Source organism: Bombyx mandarina, chromosome 15 (assembly GCF_030267445.1).
Source record: "Bombyx mandarina strain Sakado chromosome 15, ASM3026744v2".
Classification (NCBI taxonomy): Eukaryota; Metazoa; Arthropoda; class Insecta; order Lepidoptera; family Bombycidae; genus Bombyx; species Bombyx mandarina.
Window position 1 is genome coordinate 10,349,122 of NC_143221.1, and position 21,256 is coordinate 10,370,377.

The 21,256-nt window shown below is 39.2% G+C and overlaps 1 protein-coding gene across 10 annotated transcripts in view; it reads right to left on the minus strand.

Annotated features, from left to right (window-relative positions):
- LOC114247968 (cyclic nucleotide-gated channel alpha-3) overlaps positions 1–21,256 on the minus strand; it is a 113,247-nt gene that overhangs the window by 37,546 nt on the left and 54,445 nt on the right. For 9 of the 10 annotated variants that reach the window (XM_089732728.1, XM_089732730.1, XM_089732733.1 and 6 more), the window contains 3 exons: positions 16,614–16,743; positions 10,627–10,770; positions 103–290 (listed from right to left, as the gene is read on the minus strand). In XM_089732728.1, coding sequence (XP_089588854.1) covers positions 103–290; positions 10,627–10,770; positions 16,614–16,741 — 460 coding nt within the window. In that variant the 5' untranslated portion in view covers positions 16,742–16,743. The remainder of the gene's footprint in view (positions 1–102; positions 291–10,626; positions 10,771–16,613; positions 16,744–21,256) is intronic. The other variant, XM_089732734.1, reaches the window with a different exon arrangement.

The window sequence follows — 21,256 nt, forward strand, 5'->3', positions numbered from 1 at the left end:
TATCTATTATGGCAAGCTCATCGTTTATTTTCAGCTCAAATAACATCGTATATAATTAAGTATAATTTTTTTTCAGAACCTTTATTTTTTTTATTTACTTACCATTTATTTCTTGAAAAGCGAACCTGTAGACTATAACCCATAGGTTATAAAGGAAGGCTAGCGAGACGACCATGGACCAATAGTAGCACAATCGGCCGGCGGGGTCAAAAACAAACGACCAGTGCGGCCCAGAGCGCAGTCGGCCGCTTGCGTAGGTGGAGCGACGTCGGAGACCTCCTCTGCTGCCACTGGGTAACAAACAAAATAACATTCAATTACATACTAAAGTACATAATCATATATAATAAGGCCTAGCCCACAATTTTTATATTCAAGCTTATATATTTATATTGGAATTTATTTAAAATATAAAAAAAAATGATGCAAAACCCGCCTATCCATAGTTTCATCCATAGAGAACAGATGGCTTTGTAAACATTATTTTTTGGCCTACTCAAATTAAAATTCATGAAAACTTAAACCTCATTTTTGCATACTATGGTAAGCTTAGGGCACTTTTGCGCTGACGGCCTCTTAAGTACATACAGCAAGTTTGTTAAGATTAACTTTCTACCAAAGGAGTTCCTCGAAGGATGCGGGCGAGATTGTCGTGTGAGATTATATCATGCGAGAACATTTTGTACGATTATCGACTTTAACTATTCGCGGAATGGATGATTATAATTAATATTCATCAATAGTGTAATAATCATACAAGCGTTTTCGTTGTTCACATTCAAATAATTGTGCTTTATTATTTGTCGAGCAGATAATCCAAAAATGCTTAGAAGACATTTTGAACTATTAACAAATGGGAAATTGCAATAGAATTACGAATTCAAATTCAGAATTTTATCAATCAAATTAACTGTCTCAGCTGTCTTAAGGTTTAACGGCATCCATAAAATGCTGTGATACCCAGCAATTAACTGCACAGCCTGAATGCCGCATCTTGTGATAAAGTTGAAATCAATCAATTCTAACAGTATAGAGGTGGCTTCAAAGCGAAACGAATTATAACTTTACAACAGAAACCGATAATTTGGCGATACCCCGGCTTTACAATGCGCACTACTGTTACTAACTCTTTTTTTATTGGGTTCTGTAGGTAAACTAGCATACAACCCATCAGAAGCACAGGGGCACAGCCAAGGTGGTGGCGCATTTACGTTGTAGATGTCTATGGGCTCCAGTAACCACTTAACACCAGGTGGGCTGTGAGCTCGTCCGTCCATCAAAGCAATAAAAAAAAAAGCCAAGCCGCTGCCTGTTGTAAGAACCCTTCACAAACCTCGTTTGAAGAAAGATATATTATGGCGCTCAGAATATAGGTAATAATATTGTGTAGCGAAGACCATTTCACCAGGAAATATGTGTCAAAAAGAATTACGGAAACGCACTTTGGATTAACGCAGTGATTCTAGATAGTACGGATGAACTCTGCTCTAAAAACGGAATAACGGAATCCGAAAAACAAAAGTCTCTCTGTCGATCCAGAAGTTCCAAAAGATCCGTGCGAACAAAACTGTCGATCATCCAAACGGCTGTCTTCTGTTTGGAGTCAAATGCAATGGAGCTGGTATTTGTGTCTAATAATATAAGTCTGTGTTTAAGCGTGTAATACCAAATTTATCATTCACAAATATATTTGCTGGAACTCAATACTAATACCTAACAAGCTAGCATGTAACCTATTAATAGGGTATTGATCGGTAAATATAATTAGACACGACTCGCTTGGCCATCGTCCTCTCTATCAAGAACTAAGTGCTAAATGTTGTGTGCAAATCCAATAAGGAATGCACTCAGCGTTAATCCTACAATATCCTATATCTGTAGAAAGGTGCGGATGACAAAATCCAATGAAATTATGAAATATCTCCGAAATATTATAGTTCATTTTTAGCATTACAATAATTAAACATAAATTAACTTATATTATTAAGATATTGAATAATTGATGAAGGATATTAAAGTTTTTTTTGCCCCTGTAGGCAGACGAGCATACGGCCCACCTGATGGTGAGTGGTTACCGTTGCCCATGGACTTCAGCAATGCCAGGGGCAGAGCCAAGCCCCTGCCTACCGTTAAGTACACAAGCCTCGTTTGAAGAAGGATATGTCATAGCGCTCGGGGAACACCGCGGAGAGGAGCTCATTCCAAAGCTGGATAGTACGTGGCAAAAAAGATCTCTTGAAACGCACTGTGGATGACCGCAGTGGCTCCAGGTAGTATGGATGAACTCTACTCCGGCGGGCGGTGCGATGATTAAAACGAGATGAAGGTATCATCTTAAACAATTCCTCAGAGAATTCCCCATGAAACATACCGTACAAAATACAGAGGGAACCGAAGTCCCTCCGCAGACCCAGAGGTTCCAAACGATCCGTGAGAAAGAGATTATCAACAATCCGAACGGCCCTATTCTGTATGGAATCAAATGGAAGAAGCTGGTATTTGGGAGCCCCGGCCCAGAGATGGGAGCAGTACTCCACGCGAGGCCGGACATGTGCTTTATAAAGCAAAAGTCTTTGTCCAGGCGTGAATTACCGCTTCGCTCTGTTGAGGACTCCCAGTATTTTGGATGGACGCCAACTTGGCTTTGCCTTCCAAATTACTCCGAAATTGGACATCGCTCGAAACGTCGACCTCAAGTATCCCGATACTCTCGGAACGTTGCAGGGATACTCCTTGGAATTGTGGCGTCATGACAAAGGGGTCCATCTTCGCAGTGAACGCGCGAGCTTGTGTCTGCAACGGGTTGAATTGAACCAAGTTCAATTCGCCCCATTCGGAGACTCGCCCCAGAGAGTTCTCTACTTCAGACACAAGTTTTGATCGTCTCTCTTGCACTACGCTCCGAGAGAGACTCTGATGGCCGATATATCGCGCATCCTCCATGCTGTCATCCGCATAGCAATGCATGTCATTGATATACAAGATGAAAAGCGTGGGGGAAAGCACCGAACCTTGTGAAACGCCAGCGTTAATGGTCATGATATCAGTCACCGTCTAGAACGAACGTAATGCTCCGCCATCCAAATCCACTAGCTCCGCCATCCAAATCCGCTAGCGATCCACGGGCAGAGTCCCTCGTGGATTCCGTAAGCTTCAACAGAAGTGCCCTATGCCAGACCCTGTCGAAGGCCTTCGCGATATCAAGGCTCACAGTAAGAGCCTCGCCCCTGCTCTGCCCACCTGTGAGTAAGGTATACAAGAAGATCGCCAGCTGAGCGACCGTGACGGAAGCCGCACTGTCGGTCACTGATCAGCTGGTGATCCTCCAGATACCTCAAGAGTTGTTTATTTATTATTCGCTTCATCACCTTGGAAAGCATGGAAGTTATCGCGACAGGCCTATAACTCGATGAGTCCGACCGGTCACCTTTCTTGGGGATAGGGTGGACATGGTCGGTCTTCCATGAAGACGGAACCTTGTTAATGAGAGGTGATACAAACGCGTTAGCGCAGGTGTAAGATCAGGGGCGCACGTTTTCAGATCCAGTCTAACCAACTCGACGTATGGACGTCCAGAAGTATATAGGTATATTAAGGTAATTCAAAGAGAATTATACATGTCGGATTTTCCCGGGATAGCGTTGCATGTGCAAGCTATGACAACCGTCACTATGGTAATCGTGTTAATAAGTGCTTTTTTCGTTTCCTAAAATGCTGTGTTTTGGTTAGGAATTGCGTAAAATGCGATCTTAGTGAGCGCAATAGGATTACATATGACATGACATGACAACTTTAAAGTCTGTCAGACGGATAGCTTCGGAAATCTCGTAATGAACAAGTAACATGGGGATTACTTGTGGTAGGACCTCTTATGAGTACGCACGGGTAGGTACCACCACCCTGCCTATTTCTGCCGTGAAGCAGTAACGCGTTTCGGTTTGAAGGGTGGGGCAGCCGTTGTAGCTATACTGAGCTCATATCTCACGGTGGGTGGCGACATTTACGGTGTAGATGTCTATGTGCTCCGGTAACCACTCACCATCAGGTGGGTCGTGAACTCGTCCACCCACCTAAGCAATAAAATAAAGAAATAAAAAGATTACGGTATGTACGGCCCATAGACCGAAAAAATTCTATGATACGGTCCCTTTGAACTACTACTTATGTTTCATTGTACCATTGATCCGTGCTAGTACGTACTAACGGCGTACTAATGCGATTACTGGTAACAATACTAGAAGTATAATATTTTTCTAGTATAGAATGGTCATTTTTCAGGACACAACCTATTATTCAAAATAAATTAAACTAACCAACTGTATGTCTTTATAATCGGACTCCTACAGAACCTGATTATGACACAACACATCGCGTCAAGTCTAACCCAGTTAATATAACATAGCATTGTTTTGTTTGAGCACAATAGCCTTTGTTGAAATTGTTCGCTGTTACACAATGCATTACTGAAACCGTGAAACCTATTTAGTTAGGGTGTATCTGATAGCTATTATCAATTCAACATCTAACTCGATCACATAGCACATGTTTGAAACATACTCGTGTACAAAGCGGTACGATTACACGTGATTGTAGCGCACGTGAAGTGTTTAACAATCTGAAAAACTTGATGATTATTTTCAAACTGAAGAATAGAAGATAAAAATATATGTAGGTACATGCTGACGTAACTAGGCATACTAACAAAGAAGAAATACAGCCACGCGGCTTCTTGTACCAATTACTTGCTAGCTATTTTACTGCTAGCTCCTTGCTAGCTGTATTACTGGTGGTAGGACCTCTTGTGAGTCCGCGCGGTTAGGTGCTACCACCCTGCCTATTTTTGCCGTGAAGCAGTAATGCGTTTCGGCTTGATGGGCGGGGCAGTCGTTGTAACTATACTGAGACTTTAGAACTTATGTCTCAAGGTGGGTAGCGCATTTACGTTGTAGATGTCTATGGGCTCCAGTAACCACTTAACACCGGTGGGCTGTGAGCTCGTCCGCCCATCTAAGCAATAAAAAATAAAAAAGGTAGCTAGAAATAGGCGGGGTGATGGTACCGACCCGTACGGACTCACAAGAGGTCCTACTACCAGTAATTACGCAAATAATAAATTTGCGGGTTTGATTTTTATTACGCGATGTTATTCCTTCACCGTGGAAGTCAATCGTGAACATTTGTTAAGTAAATTGAAGAATAAAAAAATTGATACCCGCCTGCGGGATTCGAACACCGTTGCATCGCTAGATACGAATGCACCGGACGTCTTATCCTTTAGACCACGACGACTTCAATTAATAATAAGCAGTTACGAGATAGAAAAATAAGGTATGACTACAATATTGAAGTTACACTGAATTGATTTACAAGATTCGTGTTATTAATTCTTACCTTGACGAGAGCCAAATGAACAGTCCACCTGATATTAAGTGGTTATCATTGAAACCGGCAGTATCAGAGACACAGCCCGCTGCCGTAACGAAAATTACTTTCCTTATTCGTTTTAAGAGGGACATGTTATAGAGCAGAGGACTCGCCCTGGGATAAGTTAATTCCACAGTTCAATGGTATAGGAAAAATTACGTCTGGACCTTCGCTGACAAAGTGTAGAGTGCTCACATTACAATTTGTGAGCGAATCAGGGTAGTGTGGATGATGAACGACACAATGGGGAGCGGTGCGACGGTAAAAAGACGAAGTCAGTACTTGTACCAGTAACTTGTTAATAAGAGACTATGTAATATCGGCCCTGCATAACACCACCTCATCTCACTTCATGCCGTGAGTGTCGTAATATAACGCTAAGGGATTTGTGCCGGTGCATGTAGCCAAAAAGACCCTAGATATTAAAATAAGCTGTAATGTAAGTCCTCCTACAAGACTTGGACGGGCTGTGTGGAAAAGGTTATGCGATAGAAGGGTATGAGGGTAGAGATTATGTATGATAGGCTTGATTAGGCTTGATTAAAAAGAGGCTAAGAAGAAGTACAGCAGTTCTCCCTGAGTATTATACAAACGTACTGCGATAGCTTATCATCAATCCGTGGCGGACCGTATTGTAAACAGGGTCAGTCTATGGCTTCCGGTAACCACATAAAACCAGGAGAGCTCGTTCACTCATCAATTTCAAACTGCTGCTGTTTGTTTTTTAGCAATAATCACTACGTGGCACGAGTGAACCAACACACGGATCAATGGTATTAATTATGTTTAAGGGGCTTACAGATGTCAAAATGTGAATATCGCCACCTAAAAGGAGACCTAGGGCCAAAGTTTGAATTAAAAAATAGGTATTGTTGAAGTTTCTCATAATGCTCTTATGATAAACAAACAATTTTCGATCACGTCTGCTTCGTGTATAATACGAAGGTAAGATCAGATGCACCACACATAAGACGTAAACACTGATGTTTGCAATTCTTGATTGTTTGAGCTCTGATTGACTGGATCTGCTCAGAATCCGTGTACAAGTAATACCTCCTCGGGAGTAATTGAATATCGCGTTTACCACCTGAGGGCAGCAGTGTATTAAGGGGATGTGTATCCAATTAATCCCTACGTTCGTATATTCGAGGCGTATTTCGAAGGAGGAACTTCGGGTTTGCGGCTCGAGATTCAAGTCCCATTATCGGGGATAACACAAGCATTATCGAATATAGAGCCAACTTAATAAATCTTGTAGTGTAGTACAGGTATTCTGGACTTTAATGTAAAAAAATTAGGTATTTTAATTTATTTGATTTGTTCATATTCGTCTCAAAAACATTTGTAACATATTTAAGAACACGAAGTGTTTGTTTGCTATTAATAATGCAATAACCCAATAGCTTTATAATCCTACCTTAAAGCAATCATAATAAGTAGGTAGCGACGAAAGTCATTATTACAATGCAAATCGAAGCTGAGACATCTGAAATTTCCGTGGTACGTTCTTTCAGCGAAGCACTCAAGCGTTCTAGTTGAAAGACGCGAAACTTTGATCTAATATCTTAAGGTGAGTGATGGCTTTTACATCACGATGTCTATGGACTCCGGCAATGAAACAACCAGCGACCTATGATATCGTCCATCCATTTACACTAGTAAACTTTTTGAGACTTCCACCACTAATCTTACTAATGGTGCTCAGGGATACTCTTCTGACTCTAATTACTGGAGGTAGGACGTCTTGTGAGTCCGACCGGGTAGGTACCAATCGCCCTGCCTATTCGTGCCGTCAAGCAGTAATGCATTTCGGTTTCGCAGGTGGGGCAGCCGTGGACTGTAAAAATGAGACCTTAGAACTCATATCTCAAGGTAGATGGCAGCATTTACGTTGTAGATGTCCATGGGCTCCGGTAACCACTTAACATCAAGTGGGCCGTCAGCTCTTCCACCCACTTAAGCAATAAAAATAAAAAGTTACTACTAAATACCAAGAGCGCTTGTGTTCGCTGATAATTAAATTACCTAGTAAGCTTTGTTGCGAATATTAATTAAATAATGCAGGTAACGATGAAGCGATAATTTGAGCCTACCCCTTTTCGTAAACCATGTAGCTATAATTGGATATCTCCGTCTGAGAGCCTGGGCACGAGCAATTATTTAATTATTTACACAATGAGCTTGTTAGCGATCTCTCATCCAAAGCGTTCGAGTTAACTGCTGATGTTTGTTGTAATATCTGTTGCAATAAAAATGAACTCATTGCTTAGGTGCACTACTTTAAGGTTTAAATGTATTTAATAAGAATGTATAGGTATGTATAAAATGTGTATAGTGTTCGCTATCGTAATTCCATACGTATTTTTTTAACATAATATTGTTTCTTAAGCCCATAGTCACGCGAAACAGTGATATTTTGCGTATATTATTAAGATTATGAAGGACTTATGTGGATTGAAGTGCCCCAGCACGAGAAGCTGAGCATGTGAAACAGATACGAGAGCAAACTGAAGCCGCCACCTCAAAATGAAGCCAGAATAGGGTTTTCTAATGCGTTATGGGCATTGAAAACGTACAAATAAATAGACGTGTTTGATACTAATATCGAGCTTATGGGCCACCAGACGAACACATGTGGATATTAGCTAGGTAAGCGAAAAATAGCTTAATCTTCTGGGAACTTTCAGTTTTGTTACTTTAACAAAAGCCAAAATACTAAATATATTTACCAAGTTGTTGATATCGACCAGGAATCTAGACCACGTGTTATATTAGGCCAATAATCGTAACGATCCCAAAACATCTTTCACCTTGAGAAATATCTTCTGACGAGCTATCTTAATTTTTCTGCCCGAGTTACGTGCAACGAGATTTTCTCACAATTCGACAATTAAAATTTGAGGCTCTCGAGAAAACGAAGCGGAAGCGGAAACACGTTTTGTTTTTCAAACAACAGTAACAGTAACATGACAGGAATTATCGACCGATGTCAGAAAACACCCAATGAAGCTTTCCATTCATTCGAATTGCTTTGTTTAGAAGAATAATTCATTAATTATAAATGATGGTAAAAAACAAAAAGAACGCTTTATTGAATGCTCAATGTTATTAATGTTAATATTAGCAAGATAAATAAACCGCTGGCTAGATGGTGCGATGACCTCCGAACATTGGCCAGCAAGAAGTGGATGAGGAGAACCAAAGACCGGGGTCAGTGGTGTAGATTGGGAGAGCCCAATCTACACCAGGCCTACTATATCTCCATCTACATAGGCCTCTGCCTATGTCCAGCAGTGGACGAATGTGGGCTGATGATAATGGTGAAAGAAATAGCGGCCCATATAGTGACTTATACAAAGGGGAAGATCTTTCATCAAGCGCTTGTCAATGCTAGATGACTGATCACCGAAGCGTTGTTGCTATTGAATATGTCGATAGTGCGATTCTGGTTTTTTCCAGATTTCTTCTATTCTAACTATAATAAATTAACAACATAGACGTAATTAATGTGACGAGAATACTGTGTGAAATTTCTTTAGAAAATTTCGTCATCTGGTTACTATCGGACCACCTGGAACGGTCTACCTTTGATTAAATGCGTGAAAGCATATTTTGTGTAATATCTATTATCTACCCAAGGTGGGCAAGTAAATCCACTGAATCGTGATATTACGCATTCATTTAGAACAAAATAATCAAAATCTTTATAATAATGGACTAACGACTAAGAAAAGTAATATACAATGGTATTATTGTATTGAGGAAAATAAGTTTATATTGCCGTTGAAAGAAAGCAATAAAATGGTGGGCCGCGCTAGTCACGTTGTGATGTTTTGTTTGTTACGATAAAGAGGACGGTTGGACTCTGAGCTTATATTTTGTCCGTATTAACAAAAATAAATAATAGTTTAAAAAAACTAACAAAATACGCTTTTATAGAAAATCCAACTAAAAAATAGAAAATAAATTTTAATAAATTTGAATTAAAAATAGTGTAAGAAAAAATGATTTTATTGTAAAAAAAAGCGTGGGGTTCATGGTCAAATCAATTCAAATTTATTAAAATTTATTTTCTATTTTTAGTTGGATTTTCTATAAAAGCGTATTTTGTTAGTTTTTTTAAACTGTTCTTTATTTTTAATTTCTAGGTTGAATTTCAATTTTTTCAATTTTTTTTTGTAATATTGAATTGTCATCGATCATATGGTAGTATATCGGTCAATAAGTATACCAAGTTTCGAGTTAATCCAACGTTTTGAAGGGGGTCAAAATCATGTTCAAAGATTCCGTTACATACATACATACGTCTGAAGCTAATAAAAGCGTATTAATAAATACTAGAGATCCCGCAGTAGTTTTTCGACTATAATTAATCGAAATTCGACTATAATTAATTGGAATTGTAAGTTTGTACACTATTATGATTGTTATGATTGTATTTTATACTTCTATAATCACAAATTTCGCCTACACTATAAAAAATAATAACAAAGACAAACAATATTTAATCTATTCTCAATTTGACAACAGACGCCAAGAACAGGACTTTTTGGCGGGAACGCGAGGAGTGAAGTTGTGTGATTTGTTTTATTTTGTCTATTTAGTGTTTCTTCGGGTTTAAATGTGTAATAATGGTGGTTTATTAATTGTTTAATATCTGAAAGTGCACAAATGTGGCAAAATGAAACAAAGCCGCTGGACGTAACTTCTCGGGATCCTCCAAAAAGTCCACTGAAAAAATCTTAGTAAATGACCAACATTTAAAAATAAGACGCCAAGGACAAAAGATTGACAATAAATAGTATTCATGCGTGTGTGCGTCAAATACATGGTATGCAGTGTGTGTAATCTTTTCTTTATCGATTTAACGTATCTTTTATGAATTATTTAAAAAAAAAATTAGCATTGTACACTTCTTCTCTATATTCTCTATAAGTCTGGAAAATTTCATACTCCTCTGTCCGCGCAATTTTCGTAAAAAGGGATACAAAGTTTTTGCTTCACGTATTAATATATAGATTTTTTGAAGCAACCCTTCTGTTCACTATCTGCATAGATATTAATGTGTGTACGATGTGTGTGTCTGTGCGTGTGTATGTGGGTGTGTGTGTGAGTGTGTGAATGTGTGTGTGTGTGTGTGTGAGTGTTAATCAATGCAATTTCCTTGTTTAAAGTGTACACGTGTGAAAATATGTTACAGACCTATCAGTGCCGTTGCAGTGCTGCGGTGCGAGGTGATTGTGTGAGTGGTGCGGCGCCGGTGTCGCTGACGCGTGCGGCGTGTGCGGCGTGCTCCGCCAGCCCCCCAACAACGGAGCCTCGCCGCTTGCGCTCAGTAGTTTTAACCTGATGTAATTTATTCGATTATTTAAAAGACGAACAGACCCTTAACCGTAAACTATTCAACTGAAAAGTTTTTTTTTTATTGCTTAGATGGGTCGACGAGCTCACCTGGTGTTAAGTGTATATTGGAGCCCATACATCATCTACTACGTAAATGCGCTACCCACCTCAAGATATAAGTTCTAAGGTCTCAGTATAGTTACAACGGCTGCCCCACCCTTCAAACCGAAACGCATTACTGCTTCACGACAGAAATAGCCGGGGCGGTGTACCTACCCGTGCGGGCTCACAAGAGGTCCTACCACCACCAGTAAATTTTAGTAGAATTTTCTGTAAAATATTTCGAAACGTCGAAAATTATTTAATGACAATAAAATATTACAGATCAAACCGTAACAGTAGTTTTAGCTGAGTACCAAATATAAAAGTAACTAAACTACGTTGAGGACGTTTCTGTTACCGTATTCCGGATTCATGACCTTTTTTTTTTTTCGTTCATGATCAAGCATACCGATGGACTTCATCTATACGAGGTTCATAGTTGAGTCACCAACTGTAGTACTTATGGTTTAAAAAATCGCACATTCTGCCAATCCAATGGTAGAGCATTGTTATTGCTTTTTTTTCCTACCTAAGCTGATGATAGCCTTGAGAGGCTACTTCAGCGTAACCGTTAACTAGTAGGTGAGCTCGCGGGGCTCAAGCCGGAGTGTTGCTAACACTAGCTCTAGCAAGAGCAGTGCTTCGCAGAATCTACCACCAGATCGGAAACGCGACCCACTGAGAAGATCCGGCGAGAAACTCAGTGGGCTGTGTCTGTGGGTTCATTCGCTCGTCGAGCCCTTCGTCCCAAGCGACGGGTTCGACGAGGACGGTGACCGGTGCTTGTGGTACTTAATAGCACCGTTAATGGATCGGGAGTTATTGCATTCTCTCAGAAGCTGTATAGGCAAATATTTTTCTCAAGCGGATATAAATCTGAAATCACTACAAAATTGAGAGTTACACTTTAAAATTGAGATTACGGATAATATCACAGAATTGAAGTCCGCTAGTTAAAAATCATCTTCGTATGCTAATTTAACCATTTGTATGCTCTACAAAAAGTTTTCAACCGTATAATCTATTGAAATAATGTTTATGTTCTATTACATAAAATAAAATCCCTTAATAATAAAACCATTTCGTGTGAATATCGCAAATAACAGTAAAAGTTTGAAACCGTTTAAGTGAAGTATTCGAATCAAGTTTCAATAGAGCGTTGAATTTTCCCCGCGTTAATCTCCAGCGATGCAGATTTAAGATTTTTCCCAGAAGAGGGCAAAATCGTTTGAAGCCCAATCGACTTAGTAGCAACCGAGCGGCTACCGGTAGAAATTGGTTTTTCCAATGCGACGTGACGGCTGGAAAGCCGCTTCGGAGCTGTAGTACCGTAAAATGAGATATATACCGTTCAAAAATGCGATCGGTTTCATAGCTCAGTCTGACGATGGCTGCTTCAGGTAAGGGTTGTCAAAGAACTCCCTTGTACTGCCCGTATTAATAAATATATTTAAAAATCGAACAGTATTCAGTAAAATAAAAGATATTTCATTACTGTAAGAAACTTAACTCTCAATTATCGATACACACACACACACACACAGTACATACACATCATAACGCAACATCGGGTAAAATAACATCTCATAACACCAATAATAGTTAACTAGATGATGACCGTGCTTTGCTCGGTTTTTTTTTGATAACGCCATCTTATTGTGTCTTTAAAGCGGTTAGTTGCCCTCAATTAAGAAAAATAGTATTATTATTGGCCAATAGATGTCGAGAAGAGTTGATTATTGAAAACATGAATAAAACAACATTTTCTGAAAATAAATCGTAACTAGATCGATTTATCCAAGAATTGCTCGTTTAAAGGTATAAGATAAGATAAGATACGACAATCTATTTGAGTTCGTATTTTAAGAACAAAAACATCTTTCCGTTAATGGATTTGTAACAATACCTACAGATTATTTTTAAATTCGTCTTTGGCCTTTTTGCTGCTTTTCACATGGGCAGGGCGGGCTCATCGAGTCAACACTTGTGATTAAAGCGACACTCAAGAAAAGGGCCCTCGCGTTCCTCAGCAAACAAGAGACAGACCCTCGAACCTCTCCAGCGGCGCCTTAATGGAGGCGCGCCCGCACCGTTAACCAAGTAATGTAAAGAAATATTTTGCTAAAATAAATATTACGCTTACAGCCGCGTCCCTGCGCAATGCACCAACGGTCGCCGAATCGAGTCAATTTACACAACACGTACGGGTTGTTCTAGATACTTTACGACTGATTGAACTGTTTTTAGATTGAATCGATATTTCGATATTGAAAGTATCGGTGTCTGTCTGTGTTTTTATATACAAAAGTATAATTAAAGCTAGTTTTACGATTTAATCTCGCGATTTTTATTGTTCTTTATATGTATTATTTCTGACTTTTCGAATAGGTACTTGACAGTTTTCGTGGTCATATGATTTTTTTTTATTGCTTAGATGGGCGGACGAGCTCACAGCCCACCTGGTGTTAAGTGGTTACTGGAGCCCATAGACATCTACAACGTAAATGCACCACCCACCTTGAGATATAAGTTCTAAGGTCTCAAGTATAGTTACAATTAGATTAGTGTTATTCCTCAACATTTGAATATTGTAGTAACTATAATCTATTTTTTAATATTAAATATATATTTTTTACATTTGTAGTTTTAATAATGTCTACAATTGGCAAAAAACTGAGAAGAGCTGTGATAATTTTGAGCTGTCCCTTTGTATGTTTTGGTTACAATTATACGGCATAAATAATAATTGCTACTTCAAAAGAAAACAAAATCTCAGACACCGTATGGCTGCGGTGAGTCGCTTTCGCCACATAAGTACGAGACAAGCGAATAATACTATTTAAAAACTTTTTTAAAGACCAAGCCGAAAGACTGCGTGATTGATCTCGAACGGAAATTAATTGGGCTTGAATTGGGAATAACTTAAAACCACCTTTTTTATCTATACAAACAAAAGAGCATGCAAATATCACGAAAGACTTCACCTCCGCAGATGGAAACCCTGTAGACGTCATTCGAAGAAAACAAAACCAATATTGAGAAATTGAGAAAACATAGAACCATTTATACAAGTTCATTAACATCTGAACATTCGCTTGGAAGAAAAAGGCGTGCTGTATTTTGCGAACGTACAAATTCAATTAAGCACGATTCCAATGCTAATAAAGTAGAAACTATTTTAACGACTAAACTAAAGTATTTTGGGCATAATGGAAAATAGACCGAGAGTAATCAGATCCCTGGGTATCACGCGACTTTGAACGGAGGGCTAGTGAAACCCTAAAGTTAACGACTTTAGTTAGCCCTTACATATCCACAGATATTATAAGGGATCATTGGCGTAATCTCTTAAGTGCGCCTTTCCGATGTAATAAGCAAGTTGGATGCTGAGTTGTTACAATGCGGTCTATAGTAGAATAATATAAAAAGGAAATACTGAGGTGTGAGCGGCTGCGTTCAATTTTCGTTGGCCGTAAGTGTACTGTTGAGTAGAGGCGTCGACAAAATCATAGTCCACGATCTGACTTGCGAATTTTGAGCGTCAAAAGGATTCCGTTTCTATTTACATAATTATAATTTGTTTGAAAAACAAATAGCATTCATTTGAATTTAAAGTAATCGTAAAGCATTTTTGTGGCAGGAAGAAATCGCCCGTACTTCCGTCCTCCACTGGGGATGGAGGGCGGGGCATGTCAGAGTCGAACCGACTAAAACCTACTGTCGCGCAACAACCAGCATCCAAACCTCGCATGATGGAACTCATGAAAAGGCAAAGGGGAGAAGTGAAGCGTTTAGTGCGGAGCATATCTCTTCCACCACTCTCCCCCTCGGGACGCCGAACCGGCGATCGTCGGCGCCACGACCACCAGCCCTCTCTGTCGGCAGGCTATCCGAAGCCCGCCTAGATAGTGCCGGTTAGAATGGTCAATCGTAAAGCATAAAAGAAAAACAGTTAATAATTAATCAAAAAGTATTATATTAAGCAAGTTATTAAACCAATTTACGTAACCAGTTATAGAGAGCAAGCCCACATGCGTAAATTACACCATTGTCCCTATTTCTGTTACGAAGAAGTCATGTATTCCGGTTTCGAGGATAGCTGATGCCTTATATTCTTTATACACTACAATTGAGATTTTGACTTAATGTCTCAAGATGGGTGGGCATTCATGTTATTATACATATCGGCTGCGATAACTACTTAACACAAGGTAGAGCCGCAATCAGTGTGCTTAGTGCGAGTTTTTTAAAGTTCTCGATAGCGTAAAAGTTAACCCAATTTTGTATGCAGTTGGAACAATGCCCCTAGCGGCAAACGTAGGCAAACGATCCCATTTCATACAAATATGAGCTAACTTTTACGCTATCGAGCACGTTAAAAAACTCGCACTAAGCACACTGATTCACACGTATACAAATGAATTGAAACAAAAATTTTTAAAGTGACAATTTCGCGAACGATTTGTCATGTAAACTTTATTTTTCTTATCTTCTCCAAATATGTTAACATTTATCACATTTATTTTCTATTTAGTACATAGATATTTTGTTGAGCAATGTTTGATTTTAACTCGGCTTATGCAATTTAATTTGGCGATTAATCGTCTAATATGACCTTTTAAATTACAACTTAATGTTATAAGTAATGTATATAACTATATTATAAGTAAGCTATATCATGACATGAATCATAATAGAAAAAGTTGCTAGAACATTTGAACAATACACATTAATCAATTGTTTCGTTTTCATTATTATATGTATGCTTCCGGAAAATGAGAATACTTTTATACGCTCATTTAACTTAGATAATGCATCTCCCCTTGTTCTCAACAAAATAACAGTATTCTTTATTTATGCATCAAGTTAGATCACTTATTCATGTTCCGGGTGGAAATACGTCCGAATAGAAAATGGCTACTAACTTTTGCTCCTATTTTGAGATAAATAGCTTATGCATAAATTATATACCTATAAATAGATTGTTATTGGTGTAGTAAAAAAAGTGGGCGTCCCGTGGTTTGTTTCAATAAATGGTGTGTGTCGATAAATACAATTTGGGACGTATTTTGAGGGACATTCAGGAGTCCCAAAAGAGCTTATTTTTAATGGTGCTGGGGCATGAGCCCTTTAATACGACCGCTCTGTTTGTTTATACCGCGAAGCAATCGTGCTTCCTGGTTTAAAGGGTTGAATAGGCGTTACCTCTAGGCAATTAATGATTTCATACATTATCTTTGGTAGTCATTCTTTAAGTTTTGCGAGTCGCGAGCAGAGATAAAGCTGGTCCCAATAACCGATTTAGAGCTTACACTTTAGACCAGGAGTGCTCACGAGGTGACTGGTTAACATCCATAATGAAAATCGATATTAATACTCATTTAATCGATTGTGTGTATCTGTTACGATTGTATTCTTAAATCACTGAATCGATTTTGACGAAATATGTTATGAAAACATTTTAACCCTGGAATACAATAAAACTTATTTATCCCACTGCTGATCACAGGTTTTCACGCAGATGGCTTTTTTTTCCACAGGAGGAAATCGCCGGATCCCCACCCGCACGGCAGGTGTGTGGGAGTCAAACCTCATTAAAAACTCCTGCCGCTCACAGCCGGCGCCCTACCCCGGACCGGGCGGGAACCCAGTCGGAGCTATTGAGACGGCGAGACAGGTTTTAAAATGTAGTTCAAGCATCCGTAGCTCTGAGCGGTAACTAGTTTTCCTAAATAAATTATTACCTGGCTTTGTGCGCCCGTCGAGATCGTGAGGAGAGATCCAGCTCGCTGGCGGCGGAGCACGTGGTGCCAGCTTGCAGCGAACCGCGAGATCCGCCCAGCCTCCGCGAGCCTAGCCGGCACGTCATCATTTCTAAGCACATACAAAAATAAACATTGCTTTAGTTATCTAGAATTTTTTTCAATTTATTAGTAGTTCCTAGAAGTTCGTAGTGTTTCTAGAAATATACACGCGCCTTGATATTCATTTTTTTTTAAATTGCTAGCACTATCCTATCGATAAAAACATAAAAAAATCGACTAGCGAAAAAGCATTATCATTAGTGCCGTACATAAAAATAACAGACATTCGTAGGGAAGGTCCCTTAATTTACAAATACAAAAAAATCAATTTTGGTAACACACTTTTTTTATTGCTTTTGTAGGCAGACGAGCATATGGCCTACCTGATGATAAGTGGTTACCGTCACCCATGGACGCCAGCAATGCCAGGGGCAGAGCCAAGCCGCTGCCTCCTGTCCACAAGCCTCGTTTGAAGAAGGACATATCATACATAGCACGCGGGAAACACCGAGGCAGAAAAGATCTTTGGAAACGCACTGTCGATAAACGCAGCAGTTCCAGATAATATAGATGAACTCTGCTTCGATGGCTGGAGGTGTGATGATAAAAAGGAGATGAGGGGTTTCTTTTCTGGCATGATAGAGTATTAAGTTAAAGTTTATTAGAAGTCGTCGTGGCCTAAAGGATAAGACGTCCGGTGCATTCGTGTTGAAGCGATGCACCGGTGTTCGAATCCCGCAGGCGGGTACCAATTTTTGTAATGAAATACGTACTCAACAAATGTTCACGATTGACTTCCACGGTGAAGGAATAACCTCGTGTAATAAAAACCAAACCCGCAAAATTATAATTTGCGTAATCACTGGTGGTAGGACCTCTTGTGAGTCCGCACGGGTAGGTACCACCACCCCGCCTATTTCCGCCGTGAAGCAGTAATGCGTTTCGGTTCGAAGGGTGGGGTAGCCGTTGTAACTATACTGAGACCTTAGAACTTATATCTCGAGGTGGGTGGCGCATTTACGTTGTAGATGTCTATGGGCTCCAGTAACCACTTAACACCAGGTGGGCTGTGAGCTCGTCCATCCATCTAAGCAATAAAATAAAATAAATATATTAACGTCACGAGCGAGTAGTTACAACAAATGAGAATATTTTGTATGACTCGATAGTCCCGAAGAATTTCGGACGAGAGCCACTAGTTGTTATACGTCTAAACGTCAAAGAAAACATAGAACCGTAAAATATAAAAGAGAAAATATAAAAATTATGTAATCTTCGAATTCCGGCCAAAAGTACTAAATACTAACTGCTAAGCTTAACCTATTCAAGAGCATTCACACATGTGTACGTTTTTATTATTAATTATACATTATTTGATAAATTATGTAAACATATAAGGATATATTTTATTTAATGAAGAGCCACCATTTTTTTAACTTATTTTTTGTTTTCAATATAAAATGAAAATAATATATAAATAATGTACTAATAACTAACTATGTTATGTAATGTACTAATAAATAAATTCGTGTTTTTTGTACTAACAAAAATTCATCCCTAAAGAGCTTAAACTACTGTATGTACTACACCTGTACGCAGTAGTTTAAGATTAATCATAATGATATTATTATGTAAAAAAGGTATCTAGTAGAGGTTTATTACTGGTGGTAGGACCTCTTGTGGATACGCACGGGTAGGTACCACCACCCTGCCTATTTCTGCCGTGAAGCAGTAATGTATTTCGGTTTGAAAGGTGGGCCAGCCGTTGTAACTATACTTGAGACCTTAGAACTTATATCTTAAGGTGACGCATTTACGTTGTAGATGTCTACGGGCTCCAATAACCACTTAATACCCGGTGGGCTGTGAGCACGTCCACCCATCAGCAATAAAAAATAAAAATTGATAAAGTACAAAATTTTTGTCGGTGTCATGACAACGTTGTGATACCGCGGCTACGCAATATATCCTTTGAATAAAAACCCCACACAGACTTCCAGCTATAAGGTCATATTACTGAGGCTACCTTAAATTGAATGTTGTCATAAGCGGCGTCAACAATAACTAAAGAAAGGACACATCTTCCTCAAGCAAAAATAAAAAATCAATACAAAAACTGTACTCCGTATTGTTGAGTGTTCGGGGCTATGAGTTGTAAGCATTATCTTTAAAAACCCAGTAAAAGTAACACTTTAACCAGTCCCCGAGTATCTTTATTTATATCTTTTATTTATTTATTTCCTTTATCCAGCCAATTAACAAGATAGCATTGAAATTCTATCACAAGTTACTTTTGTTCGCGCTTCAAAAAATCAGTCATAAACAAAAGAAACACAATAACTATGATAAACAAAAACTCTCTAGCGAATCGAATGAAGTGAATAAAACGTAAGTCGAATGAGGCTATTGTCGAGTCGCTATTCTTTTATAAGCCCGACGCGATTTTCTTTATGAAGACGCCGCTCGCTAGAACGCGCACAAAATTACGTAGCCGGAGAAGAAAACATCCCGCACTTCGAAATAGCTAACGAACCGAAGATGAAATGAGAATTCAATGCAGCCAGCGATGCAACTATAATAGAGAATGAACTACAGTTAACTAACTGTAAAATTAAGCAAACATCGTTCGTCGTGGCCTAAAGGATAAGACGTCCGGTGCGTTCGTATCTAGCGATGCAACGGTGTTCGAATCCCGCAGGCCGGTACCAATTTTTCTAATGAAATACGTACTTAACAGATGTTCACGATTGACTTTCACGGTGAAGGAATAACATCGTGTAATAAAAATTAAAACCGCAAAATTATAATTTGCGTAAGTACTGGTGGTAGGACCTCTTGTGAGTCCGCACGGGTAGGTACCACTGCCCTTTTTTTTTACCTGTTTCTGCCGTGAAGCAGTAATGCGTTTCGGTCTGAAGGGTGGAGCAGCCGTTGTAACTACATTGAGACCTTAGAACTTATGTCTCAAGGCGAGTAGCGCATTTACGTTGTAGATGACTATGGGCTTCAGTAACCACTTAACACCAGGTGGGCTGTAAGCTTGCCACCAATCTAAGCAACAATAGTGGTCGTGAACTATATTAGAAAGATTATCACTTAAGTCATAAACATCTATTCGATTATAATAAGTACACCATGTGCGAATCGCATACAAACGTATACAAAAAAACAGCATTGTATTTACGAAAATAGAAACACACTTGTTTCATTCAGGCAGCGGTTTTGATAAATTTTAATGCTGTGCTTGCTACGCCGCAGTGCGGAGGTTCCGAATTTAATGGAAGTTCTCTTATTATAATTGCTTTAAATATACACGATTCGGGCAGCCCAACTAAAAATTTATATTGTAACCTAATTTGATGTACAGTATCCGTTTGAATCACCAAGATTGTGCCTTATAGACAAACATAGATACTTCTTCGACTACAAAATCATGTGTTATATGTGATTTATGTGTTATATGTGAGCAGCTAAATTAAGAATGTAGGCAACAATTTTTTTCCTAAGTTCCTTATGTCCGTAACCTAAGATATGGTCCGTAACCTAAGATTTTTATTATTAATGCACACAGTGTACGACTAACTTTGTAATAACGTACAAAAAATAACATATATTTTTATCATTCATTGACCACGATCTCAGAGCGTTCGTTTGCGCAATACACTAACTCTTATACAAACAACCGTGAATGAAGTATATATACCACGCTACCGAATGACCGTGGGATGTTGCGAAACCTCCAGTTTTATTTTCTTTACACCTCGAATAGAAAGAACTTTAAATTAATAATTTATAATAAGGAACTTCGTTCTTATGCGGTGTCCCACGACACCACACATCTTTTTTTGATCGTGTAGGCAAATGAGCATACGGCTCACCTAATTGTGTGTTACCGTCGCCCAAAGACTTCAGCAATGCCAGGGGTAGAGCCAAGCCGCTGTCTACCGTTAAGTACCCTCCACACGCCTCGTTTGAAGAAGGACATGTCATAGCGCTCGGCAAAAACCGTGGAGGGGAGCTCATTCCAAGCAATAAAGTAAAGGCTTAAGTATATACCTAGTCAGGTCATAAATTCTGTCACATGTTTAATGTAAAATAATTGAAACAAGTTTATTCATTATGTAACGATTCATATACCAAAATGAACTTAACAAAACATAGATTCTTATGACACTAAAGTTTATTCAAAATGACCTCCGTGAGTTTGAATACAGGCCTTCAATCTGCGCGGCCAGTCGTCTATCGCAGCACGAACGAGGTCCATGTCAATATCCGCGGCTGCCTTAATCAAGGATGTCTTGAGTGACTCCAAATTGGGATGAGGCTTTGAGCACGCCTTTTCCTCCAAGTGTTGCCATATCTTGTAATCTAACGGATTCAAATCTGGACTGGAGGAGGGCCAGTCTTCGTGCCGGATGAAGTCGATTTCACGCGCCGCCAGCCAGTCTTGTGTGCTCTTCGCTCTATGAGCTGGCGCCGAATCTTGTTGGAATACCCAGTGCCTGTTATTGAACATGGTATGAGAAACAGGTTCCACAAGGTTCGTCAGGACTGTATTTTGATACATAACTGCATTCGTTTTT